The sequence below is a fragment of the Delphinus delphis genome, chromosome 6 (assembly GCF_949987515.2).
Source record: "Delphinus delphis chromosome 6, mDelDel1.2, whole genome shotgun sequence".
NCBI classification, from domain to species: Eukaryota; Metazoa; Chordata; class Mammalia; order Artiodactyla; family Delphinidae; genus Delphinus; species Delphinus delphis.
Window position 1 is genome coordinate 24,006,834 of NC_082688.1, and position 12,356 is coordinate 24,019,189.

The 12,356-nt window shown below is 48.0% G+C and overlaps 1 protein-coding gene across 3 annotated transcripts in view; it reads left to right on the top strand.

Annotated features, from left to right (window-relative positions):
* Positions 1-12,356, top strand: part of EPB41L4B (erythrocyte membrane protein band 4.1 like 4B) — a 143,663-nt gene that overhangs the window by 63,118 nt on the left and 68,189 nt on the right. For all 3 annotated transcript variants that reach the window (XM_060014360.1, XM_060014359.1, XM_060014361.1), the window contains exons 7-14: positions 151-271; positions 1,373-1,460; positions 1,619-1,707; positions 2,004-2,073; positions 2,170-2,339; positions 4,342-4,451; positions 6,488-6,518; positions 9,580-9,613. In XM_060014360.1, coding sequence (XP_059870343.1) covers positions 151-271; positions 1,373-1,460; positions 1,619-1,707; positions 2,004-2,073; positions 2,170-2,339; positions 4,342-4,451; positions 6,488-6,518; positions 9,580-9,613 — 713 coding nt within the window. The remainder of the gene's footprint in view (positions 1-150; positions 272-1,372; positions 1,461-1,618; positions 1,708-2,003; positions 2,074-2,169; positions 2,340-4,341; positions 4,452-6,487; positions 6,519-9,579; positions 9,614-12,356) is intronic.

Sequence of the window (12,356 nt, forward strand, 5' to 3'; positions counted from 1 at the left end):
GGGAGTTAAGTCCTCCTGAAAGCGGGGAGTTGGTTATACAGGAGGGGGTACCTGTGCTGTTTACAGTAGGCAAAGTGCCTTTGGACCTGGTGCTGCAATAACCAAAAGCATTCACTGTCTCCTGTTTTCTCCCTTTTATGAAACCTGCAGCCGAGCTTGGGGAGTGCGAGCTTCCAGAACATACACCAGAGCTTGTGTCTGAGTTTCGGTTCATTCCAAATCAGACAGAAGCGATGGAATTTGATATCTTCCAGAGATGGAAAGAGTACAGGTACCTTGATGCTACCATCTAACATTCTGATGTATGCATTTGGTCATTTGTAAGCATTTGTCAGACTCTTTTATCTCACAGCAGAGTGGCTCTGTTGATGACTATAAAATCGCAGCTCCAGCTCTTCACTTCTTTCCCTCCCATGCTTCAGTCCTGTTTTTGAAAGGCCCACAGGACATCTCTCTTTCCAGAGATGTACAGTAAAAACCAAGCCATACTCCTGTTTCTTCCTCTGAAGTACAGGGCCTGGTCCCGATTTGCTCGTCGCATAGCCAGGGACGCCATGGCCATCCCGGCCTCCTAACCAAGGCAGAGGGGTGCTGCCTTGACCCACCCGGTCCCACACACCTGGGGCTGTGTCCGTGGCCTGGACTGCTAGGGCAAACCCTTTAGAAATGTGTCCTGGGGTTGCTTACAGGGACACTCATGTTTGAGACCATGTGTTGTACAGAGTTGTATTTCAGGACACGTGGTCACCACAGCTAAATCCAGCCCTGCCACTTCTCTCTTGCTTTGTCCTCTTTCCTCCCTTAGTCACCCTAGTCTAGCAGTTTTATGCCTGGATAACAGGGCCACCGCCTCTCCTCCCGCCCGGCCCATCTTCCCCAAACGCTGCCTGTGCCCAGTCACTCTTGACTCAGAAACCGAGCATGGTTTCCCGTGGTCCCGCAGCCATTCTGGCTCCTTTGCAGATGGAAGGTGACAGTAGCACATTCTCGTATCCCATTGAAACAACAACGTAGAAACGGGCGGGCGGGCGTAGAGTCTCGCCCCAGTCCCTGTCACACCCCACCCACGCTCCCTCCTGCACGAAGCCGCGGTGAGCAGCCGGCTGTGTATCCTTCCAGCCTTTCTCCTTCGCGCACGCATGCACGAATCTACACACACAGAGGCGTCTCCCTAAGCGTTCCTATTAGAAGCCCTGCTCTGTCCTCTTTCCGCTCAGTGAACAGTCTGTTCTTGGAGGTCGTGTCATGTTGATGTAAATCGGTAGCCCTCATCCCTTTAATTGCCCCAAGCACCCCTTCATGTGGCCGTGCCCTTCAGGCTTGTGTGGGTGTACGCGTTGCAGTTCACATGTGTCTCGTTGGTTTTTCTAAGGGGAAAGAGCCCTGCCCAGGCGGAACTCTCCTATCTGAATAAAGCGAAGTGGCTGGAAATGTATGGGGTAGACATGCACGTTGTCAGGGTAAGAACCGTGTGCGTTTAAGTAATTGGTTTTCCCGGTGACTGAAAAACGTGTAAACAATGTGCAAACTAAGTAACGTGGTGAGGAAACTGTTTTGCATTCTGCTCTGTGACGACCTGTTAGAACCCTCTACCGACTGTGCCTTCGTTTATTTGTAGGGAAGAGATGGCTGTGAATATTCTCTTGGACTGACCCCGACAGGCATTTTAATCTTTGAAGGAGCTAACAAAATAGGCTTATTCTTTTGGTAATTTAGTTTTGTCCTATATTAAAAATGTCTTTTCCTATTTTGTGGTGGAATTATATGTGATGGGTGATTGTCGAGGGATATTTGCAACACCCAGATTCATTTTTAAAACACACGTACTCTTGCATTTGTGGGTGTCTGACAAATGGCAGTGGCGCTTCTGGATAATCACACTTAACGTGAATGAGTGATTCCTTGAGCAAATCTGAGCTTAAACGGTAGAAAGGAAACGGCGGTGTGATGGGTAGACGGCGCTGCTGCAGACTGTGCTTTGAAAATGCTTTCTTTCTGGCCAGGCCCAAAATTACCAAAATGGATTTTAAAAAGAGCAAATTGACGCTGGTGGTGGTGGAGGACGATGACCAGGTAAGCCTTGCCTCCGTCCCTCCGCCTTGCTGTGAGTCATCCTGAGTCAGTGTTACAAATCCCTGCTCACCGGGACCCCCGTGCTTCACCTCCGAGGGCCGGGAACAGGAGCACACGTTCGTGTTCCGCCTGGACAGCGCCCGGACCTGCAAGCATCTGTGGAAGTGCGCCGTGGAGCACCATGCCTTCTTCCGGCTGCGGACGCCGGGAAACAGCAAGTCCAACAGATCGGACTTTATCAGACTGGGCTCTCGCTTCAGGTTCAGGTAGGCACCGTCTTTACAACACGGTCATGTGTCTTGAAGGAGGGGAGCCGTGATGTTTTGGTGAAAGGAGCAGTGGACCTGCATCTGGAGGCTTGGGTTGGACGTCCTGCCCCTGCTTCTTTCTTAGCATCTGACCTTTCGTGGAGTCGCCGGAGCTCTTCTAGCCTCCGCATCCTCACGGATACGATGAAGCTAATAATCACAAAATTATTAACAGCTGACATTTAGCTGGAACTGTGCTGTCTAATACAGTAGGTGCGAGCTACGTGTGGCTATCTAAATTAATTCACGTTCAGTACATTTAAAAATGTGGCTCCTTGGTCTCACTAACCACGCTTCAGGTGCCCGGTACAAGTGAGATGGGTGGCTGCCACCTTGGGCCGTGCTGATGTAGAACGTGAGTGTCGTTTTGGAAAGCTCTGTCGACCACACTGCCCTAGGGCTTTTCATGTACCAACTCGTAATCCTCCCCATGGCCTCAATGAGATGGGTCCTCAGATTATACCCATTGTACAAATAAGGGAACTAGGTCCGGGGGCGGGTATAGAATCTGTCCAAAGTCACAGCCAGTCAGTGGTAGAGCTGAGATTCAACCCCAGGCTGTCTGGGTCTTATGTCTTATATTTCAACCACTACTCTATCGCCTGTCACACGCCAACATCAAGAAATTTGGTGACAATTAAGAATGAGAGCGGATGTCACTGTGTGTGTGAGTGACCCAGGCTGGGCTCAGGAATATTTGAATCTGAAAACACCCTGAAGAAAGAGAGGTTTATTCCGATATATTTCTACTTACGTTTCTAAGACCATGTCTCTCAAAGTGCACGAGAACTCCCTGGGTGTTTTTTTAAAATGAGGATTTAGGACCTACATCTCAGGCCTTTGTAATCAGAATCTATGGGGGCTCACGTGTGGCTGTATGAATAAGGCCTGGGAATGTGCATTTTAAATGCACTCCCAGGGTCGATTCCTGAGGCGTGTTTACAGATCTGAGAATTGCTGTTACAAGATCTAAAACTTCACATGGTTTCATAACCTCTTCTCACACATGGCATGTCCTTGAACTCTATTTAAGATGCCAAACGATTTGTTCATTTCACATTTTTCTGCTGTGCACGGAAATGTCTGTGCACTTGTGTTTAAAGAATCGCTTGGTTTGAATGTCTTTTTAAATGCTGCAGAGGGGAGTGGGGGGGACCGAGTCCTTTCTGAGAAAGAATCGACTCATGGGTCCTGCGAAGGAAGGACGGAAGGAAGATGTCATAACTGCGAAGCCTGGCAGAGACGTTGCACGGTGTGCTGACGTCTGCTGTGCTCCAAGTGAGCAGGACCGCACTGTTGAGGTTGCCCAGGCAGGGTTTCCCGTGGGACTTGGTCCAGCCCAGCGTGAGAAGGAAGGGAGTTTGGAGATGAGTTTGCCCCTTGGAGGCAGTCAAAGCAGGTGGCAAGTGGCTCCTTCCATGTGATAAATCATAAGCTGAGGGTGGCTGGAATGAGGCAGTGATAGATCAGACAAAGACAGCATTGCCTCCTGGAAGCTGTAGCTGGACGTTGGGTTGATGGAGAGCCTTGGTGAAAGCAGCAGTGTTTTTCTTGGCATAGCAGGGAAAGCCAAGGTTTAGTTAAGTGGTCATTGATAACAGCCTTTTAAAAGAGTTAAATGTCTACCTAATACGTTTTAGGAAAGGTATTTTATGTGTGAATCAGTGTTCTCTTAGTCAAATATTCCAAGTACTCAGACCTGCTTGCTTTGTGCAGTCAAGTGGCTGGTACCTAAATTGCAGGTTTTGTCCTTTGGCGGAAATATAATACAGCCTGGATTTGGCAACAGTGATTTTATTTTCAAGCGGAAGGCTAAATTTAGTGTGTGTCTTTGCCAAACGAGTTTGAGATAAGTTGAAATTTACATTGGAGCTCTTGGAAATAAAAGTTCACTTCCAAATACGTATAATGTACTGACATTCTGATATTGGTAGCATGCAGTGAAATGTTTGCTTTCCAGTGGCCGGACGGAATACCAGGCTACACATGGCGCCAGGTTACGGAGAACCAGCACCTTCGAGAGGAAGCCTAGTAAACGCTATCCGTCCCGGAGACATTCGACATTCAAAGGTGGTGCGCTTTTCATTCTGTCTTGGAATTTTACATCACGGTTAAGTTGGTTAATAAGCCCCAAGGAGTTTGGCGAAGTGGTTTGTGAAGGAACTGTCTGCTGTTCTCTGTCATTCTGAAGCTTTTGACAAAACCCCAGTGGGCTTCTCTTGGTGGGAATCAGGCTACTCTCACCATCCAGCTGTCTTTAGTCTTTCCCATTGGATGTGTTCATTTCCTTCTCCCCCTTTTCCATATTTCTTTTCTTGTACCTCTTTGCTTCTGTGGGGCCTGGGACCTTAGGGATATCATAGGTAAACATGTTTCTTGCCCGTGGAAGATGATGACATGTCTCGAAGGGAAGAACAGTCCCTTCTCCCCTCCATCTTCCAGTTTCAATTGGGGACATCATTCTTGCGCTAATCAGAATTCTGACCACTTAAGAGCAGAACCAGAACTAATTAAAGACTGGACTCGGGGCCCAGAGTCAATCCAAGCACATCGTGTCCTTGAATTTAGCCAGGCCCCAGGATGCTTGCCCTCCCCACCCCACCCCTTTCCCGAACTCCCCGAGCTTTGTCTGTCATTTACTACTGTGGCTTCACACCTGCATGAGGCCTGGTACCCAGTTACAGGTTCAGTCAGCAGATGAGCAAGCCGGGCCCGTTTCTGTTTAAACCCGGCCTCCAGATCCCATCTCCTAGCTCTCCTTTGTCCACACTTGATTGCTCCTCCATTCAGGACTATCTTGTTCTTTTATAGCAGGACCTCTGCACCTCCCCACCCCACTCTTGTTCCCTCCCATATATCATTGTACTGGCCATTTCATATGTTTTTCTTGTATAACTTTTTTTTCTTGTATGACTTAGTGGGCCTTTGTGGGACCTGGCACCTGTGCTTTCCCATCTAGAATCTTTAACCTTGTGTTCCCCACTGTTTCCTTCCTTTTGGAACCAACGGTATAATAGCGCGGCAGCCAGAAACTCTCCAAAGCCATTCTTGGCTGCTTTCGTGGGGAAAAAATTGCCCAGAGCCCAAGGAATGTGGCCTCACTTTCAAGAAAGACCAGAGGTTGAGAGGGTGGGGCTGGGTCCAGGGAGGGTGACAGGTCCGTGAAGGGTGATTGGTTGCAGGAACTGGGAGTGATGAGTGATGGGGCGGGGCCGGGGTGTGGGGGGATGAGAAAGCTCTCTGTCCCAAGGGCTGTGTTCACCTCCCTGGTGAGCATTATTATGCTTGTGCACGTAGCCAGTTGGGTCAAAGTTGCCCAGAGACACCCCGGTCGAAGGAAGAACTTGCTGGTGGGGCCGTCCAAAGATAGTGCCCCCTCTTTACAGAGTGAGCGCCCAGTCCTTGGAGGTGGTCAGGCACAAAGGGAAAGGCGCCGCGGTATGGCTGCTGCCGAGGGGAGGGTGCTTGATGCCCCAAGGTGGCCTTAGAGCTCTCCCAGACTCCAGGTTCCGTGCTTCTCCTCCACTTCCCTTCCTGGTCTTCATCCTCTTTCCCTCCTTTATTTTACTGACATTTTCTCCAGCCAGAGTTCCAGCATCTTTGTGAAACCATTAATGATTTTCCATGCTCCATTTTTCAAAAAACGAAATGGTGTCTAGGTACACAAGCTCTACCTCTGTCCATGGCCCCTTCCGCAGACTCACACCCCGAACCCAGTCAGAGGTGTCTGCCCCGAGCTCCCCTGCACAGGTTACTGCTTGTATTTCAGCCTGTCTTCGATCTTTCACGCCTCTGTCTCTGTCTGTGTCAAGACTGTGAGCTCCTTGAGAGCAGGGACTGTCTGTCTCTGCCTCCTAGGACTCCTGGCCCTGGGAACTAGCTCAGTGAGCATGTTCTGAGTGAATTGGAGGGTGGGGCACAGCGGGAGGTGATTTACTTTTCCTCCAGAAAGGAGAGGTAGCCAAGATGAAGATTCTGCCTCCTGGGGTTGGGACTGCTCTGAGATCACAGGAACCTCTAACCTGAGCATTGGTAACAAGTGGTAAAAATGGTAAAAAGTGGTAAAGCTCTCTAAGGTGTCATACTTTTCTGTTTTTCCCTTAAAGCAAGCAACCCGATGATAGCAGCTCAGTTCTGGTAAGCGCCCCCAGAGTCCGGGTATGGCTCTGCTCTCGAATTACTGTATTTGTTTGCAATGTTGACTTTTTCCTTAATACAGTTAAATCACAGAGTGAAGCACCTGATGGTTTCCTCTCCACCCCCTTTTTCTGTTGCCTGGCTATACCGTCCGCCTGGCTTTCAATAAGTACACAGTAGAATGTTCCAAGACAGTTTGTTTTTTTGGAAAACACAGATGCTTTGTTTGAGTGGCTTTGTGCTTTGTGTATTGTAACAGTGGGTGATAAAGGTGATAGGAATGTGTGTGGCCCAGTGTGCTAACGGCACTGCAGGCAGTGATGGGAAAGAAAGGCCGTGCTCTTGAGCAAAAGCTCCCCGAGAACAAAAACTGGATCCGCTCAGTGACGTGCGGGTTTCATGTCATACAACGTAGAAGACCTTTATCAACACCCAGTGAAATTCCTGTAGGAAGAGAACTTGTCACAAGACTGAAACTCTAGCACCGGTGTCAACAAACTTTTTCTGTAAAGTGCCTGGTCGTAAATATTTTAGACATCGCAGGCTCTGCTGTCTCTCTCAGGACCATTCCACTCTGCCCCCGGAGCATGAAAGCAGCATAGACAGTATGTAAATGAACGGCTCCTGGCGTGTTCTGATTAAACTTTACTCACAAAAGCAGGTGGGCCAGGTTCGGCCCATGGGGCGTGGTTGGCCACCCCCTTCTCCAGCACAGGTGGCCTTGATCTTTCCTGGACATTGGAATCACCTGTTGAGCTTTGAAACCCTCAGCCAGGCCACACCCCAGGCTAATCGAATCAGTCTCCGGGTGAGGACCTGGGCATCTGTGGTTTTAAAGCTCCCAGGTGAGTCTCGTGTGCTGCCCAAGAGGACACTGTCCCACCTGGTGTGTACTTCTCTTTCTCTCCCTGAAACGGTTGTTTTCTTATGTGAGTTTCGACCTCAGTGGACAGCTGTCATGCTAGAGAATCCCAGACTATGTAATTGTTCTGGCCCTTGTGTCCAAGCTCCAGCCACTGGTAGCCCCATCTGGTTAGTCTCTGGTCATCCCAGGCACAGGTCTCAGGCTACCGGGGAGGGTGGTCTTTGAGGCCAGCCTATCTTGGTGCGCTGTACGCCCTGGGCAGTTGGTAGAGTGCGGCGTGTGGAGGAGTGGGTTAGAGATGAGGCATCAGGAGGCCTCCCGCCCAGCCCTGGCATTTCTCTTAAGTCAGCTCTGGGGCGGCCTTTTTCTCATCTGAAAACAAAGAGGTCGGGCTAGATCAAGTGCTTTTCGAAATTTTGTAGCTTTTGATTTTGGCCCACTAGGAGAAACCTGCCATGGAAGCCCAGTACAGAGAACAGACCAAAGCGGGACTGCTCTGGGTGACACCGAGCAGGGAGGGCAGGGCTGGCACCTGCTGCTCACCCACCCCCCGCATCCCACAGGCAGCCCCCAAGACACCTCCAAGGACCCCGAGGTTCTGGAGAACGTAGCTGGCCGTTGTATCACGGCTGGAAGCTCAGCCTGGCCCTCTGATGGCAGACGCTGCTTGCAGTGCCATTCGCTGGGCGTCAGATGTCTGGCTCTTCCGTCTGGGTTGCTGAAAGTATGCCTGTCAGCATGTCTTGTTTTTAATTCTCAGGGGCTTGTGAGTTACGTTTCTTTCCTTTGCTCTCTAAGGAAGTGATTCTTTTGCTTGTTTGTTTTCCCCTAATAAAATTACATTTTCCTCTTAGCGTCTAGGAGAGATTATATATATTGAGAACCAAAATAAACTAAAACAACAAACCTCCACCACACCCACAAAAAACCACCCAGTAAATATACCCTTTAGGAACAAATGAGCTAATAACCACTGTTCGCAGCTGTTCAGTTGCTCTTCATAGCCTGTGGGGTCCTGGGGGTGGGGAGGATTTCTATGGGAGCCGGGGACGAAACTGTGCTCTGGGCGCAGAGGTGATGCCAGGAAAATAGCACCTTGCAGAACACTTCGCCCTCCTGGTGAAATGCAGCCGGGGGTGAATCTGGCCCAGAACCTGGCTCTGTGCACTGGCCCTCTAAGAACACTGGAACACAGGGTTATTTAGACCCTAAGCAAGGCTCATAACCATGAAATGTTTTCCTCTCATTTCTGGAGGAGCAGTAAACCTTGATTTTGAACACGCCACCCTAGCAGCCGAGCCCGATGATGGTGCTGGGTTGGTCTGTGGTCTTTCTGGCAGATGCCGAGCTTGCATATTAAATACATTGTGTTTTGCGCCAACCGTCTCCACCCATACTTTTGACCAGAGTAGTTATACTTCAGATTCCATCAAAATAGGATCATGCATGAGGAGCCTGGAACCTTTCTGCAGGTTCTCAGACAGCCAGCGTGGCTTGGCGGAAAGGATACTGGCCTAGGGGTTTTGCAAATGTCAATTCCGGTCACGGTGCAGCCATGGACTAGCTAGCGAGTGTCCTGACTTCTCTGTTAGGCAACCGTTCCTTTATCTATAAAATGAGGTGGTAACATTTATTGACCTCATAGCCTTGTTGTGTGGATTAAATAATAACAGATGCGAAGTTCCCAGTACAGAGCCTTATGTGGAATGAACATTCCAGAGTGGTGGCCACGTCATGGCAGCATTGTTGAGAGCGGTGGGACCCACAGTGGTGTATGCTCAGAAGTGGCTGGTGGCCCTCCCTTGAGCTGGAGAAAGCCCTGGGCATCACTGGAGCTGCCCGGTACCATGGGCCACCCAGCAATGCCAGGGCAGGCCTGGAATGGGAGCTAAAATTATTTAGTTTGCCCAACTGAAAGGACCTCCTTTTTGCCACCAAAATATAACATTATAAGCACGGGTCTGGAATATTACCTACATGTTTCTATTTGTGAACTCTAAAGTGACGAATGAGGGCTGCTGTTTGGTTTCCCCAGTTATATGTTCATTTAAGTTGCTAGTAACCAAAAAGAAATAGTATTTGTAAAAGTTGCTAACAGAGTAGCTAGCACCTAGGATTAGTTTACAACTATTAAATAAATCAGTAATAATGCCGCTTTACAACCTGTTTTACAATTTTTCTTTTCTTTTTTTTTAGCTCTAAAACAAATCCTGAAGTCCATAATTACCAGGTGAGCTATTGCTTTTAAAAGTTTTCATGTCATACTTCTTAAAGTGTCTAAATTTTCCACACTGAGCAGTCATTGCACTTATAATCAGGTTTGGAAGAAATAACAGCAGTTCATGTTTTTTTGAGAAAACAGTAAGAGGAGAGCCTTCTCCCCTGACCCCTGCTTCCTCTTGGTCATCTGAGCTGCCTGTTTTTCTTAACCTTGTACACTGGCAAGCAGCAGGGATATATGTTCTAAGTTTCTGGGTGGTCAAACACAGCCTCTCGGGGGCACTCAAGTGAGGCCATTTTTTGTCCAAGTGTGTCCTAGGCCCAGGGAACATGAGTCCCTGGAGGTGTGCCCCCAGGAGAAGGATGTCTTGGTCACATGTTTGGGAAATGCTGCGTCCTTCACTCCCTTCTTGGATCTTATGGTGCCCGCTGGGATGCCAAAAGTGCTGAAAAATCCTTCAAGGAAGACACATGTTTTATTTTTTTAAATCCAGTGTTTCCGCAAATCATTTGACTGTTGGACAACCTTCCCACCATAAGAAAAGCTGGCTTCCCCCACCACTTCTGTTGGTGGTGTGTTCATTTCCATCAGTGGAATAGTGGTTTCTAGAACCTGCTTTGTAAAGCACTGTGCTGGGCCTGTTGGCTGCAGAAGGAGTGGAGATGGGTGTCCATGGCTGATGTTCTGCTCTTTCACAGGATGACCATCAAGGCCCGAACCCCCTGCCTGCCCACCAGCCCCTGCTGTGGGTAGCTCTCGCTGGCTGTTCGCAGCCTTCTGTAACCTGGGTCCAGCTTAACTTTTCTACATTTATTGTCCCTGCTCCTTAGCATACATCATGTGTTCAGTTCTTAGAGAATCACATCATTTTTTTAAAAACATCTTTATTGGAGTTTAATTGCTTTACATTGTTGTGTTAGTTTCTGCTGTATAACAAAGTGAATCAGCTATAGGTATACGTATATCCCCATATCCCCTCCCTCTTGCGTGTCCCTCCCACCTTCCCTATCCCACCCCTCTAGGTGGTCACAAAGCACTGAGCTGATCTCCCTGTGCTATGCGGCTGCTTCCCACTAGCTATCTGTTTTACGTTTGGTAGTGTATATATGTCCATGCCACTCTCTCAGTTTGTCCCAGCTTACCCTTCCCCCTCCCCGTATCCTCAAGTCCATTCTCTAGTAGGTCTGTGTCTTTATTCCCGTCTTGCCCCTAGGTTCTTCATGACCATTTTTTTTTAGATTCCACATATATGTGTTAGCATATGGTATTTGTTTTTCTCTTTCTGACTTACTTCACTCTGTATGACAGACTCTAGGTCCATCCACCTCACTACAAATAACTCAATTTCGTTTCTTTCTATGGCTGAGTAATATTCCATTGTATATATGTGCCACATCTTCTTTATCCATCCATCTGTTGATGGACACTTAGGTTGCTTCCATGTCCTGGCTATTGTAAATAGAGCTGCAATGAACATTGTGGTACATGACTCTTTTTTTTTTTTTTTTTTTTTTTTTTGCGGTACGCGGGCCTCTCACTGTTGTGGCCTCTCCCATTGCTGAGCAGAGGCTCCGGACGTGCAGGCCCAGCGGCCATGGCTCACGGGCCCAGCCGCTCCACGGCATGTGGGATCTTCCCGGACCGGGGCATGAACCCGTGTCCCCTGCATCGGCAGGCGGACTCCCAACCACTGCGCCACCAGGGAAGCCCTATGACTCTTTTTGAATTATGGTTTTCTCAGAGTGTATGCCCAGTAGTGGGATTGCTGGGTCGTATGGTAGTTCTATTTTTAGTTTTTTAAGGAACCTCCATACCGTTCTCCATAGTGGCTGTATCAATTTACATTCCCACCAACAGTGTAGGAGGGTTCCCTTTTCTCCACACCCTCTCCAGCATTTATTATTTGTAGATTTTTTGATGATGGCCATTCTGACCGGTGTGAAGTGATACCTCATTGTAGTTTTGATTTGCATTTCTCTATGCAAATCACAATGATTAGTGATGTTGAGCATCCTTTCTTGTGTTTGTTGGCAATCTGTATATCTTCTTTGCAGAAATGTCTATTTAGGTCTTCTGCCCATTTGTGGATTGGGTTGTTTGTTTTTTTTTGATATTGAGCTGCATGAGCTGCTTGTACATTTTGGAGATTAATCCTTTGTCAGTTGCTTCATTTGCAAATATTTTCTCCTATTCTGAGGGTTGTCTTTTTGTCTTGTTTATGGTTTCCTTTGCTGTGCAAAAGCTTTGAAGTTTCACTAGGTCCCATTTGTTTATTTTTGTTTTTATTTCCATTTCTCTGGGAGGTGGGTCAAAAAGGATCTTGCTGTGATTTATGTCATAGAGTGTTCTGCCTATGTTTTCCTCTACGAGTTTTATAGTGTGTGGCCTTACATTTAGGTCTTTAATCCATTTTGATTTTATTTTTGTGTAGGGTGTTAGGGAGTTTTCATTCTTTTACATGTAGCTGTCCAGTTTTCCCAGCACCACTTATTGAAGAGGCTGTCTTTTCTCCACTGTGTACTCTTGCCTCCTTTATCAAAAATAAGGTGACCATATGTGCGTGGGTTTATCTCTGGGCTTTCTATCCTGTTCCATTGATCTATATTTCTGTTTTTGTGCCAATACCATACTGTCTTGATTACTGTAGCTTTGTAGTATAGTCTGAAGTCAGGGAGCCTGATTCCTCCAGCTCCGTTTTTCTCTCTCAGGATTGCTTTGGCTATTCGGGGTCTTTTGTGTTTCCATACAAATT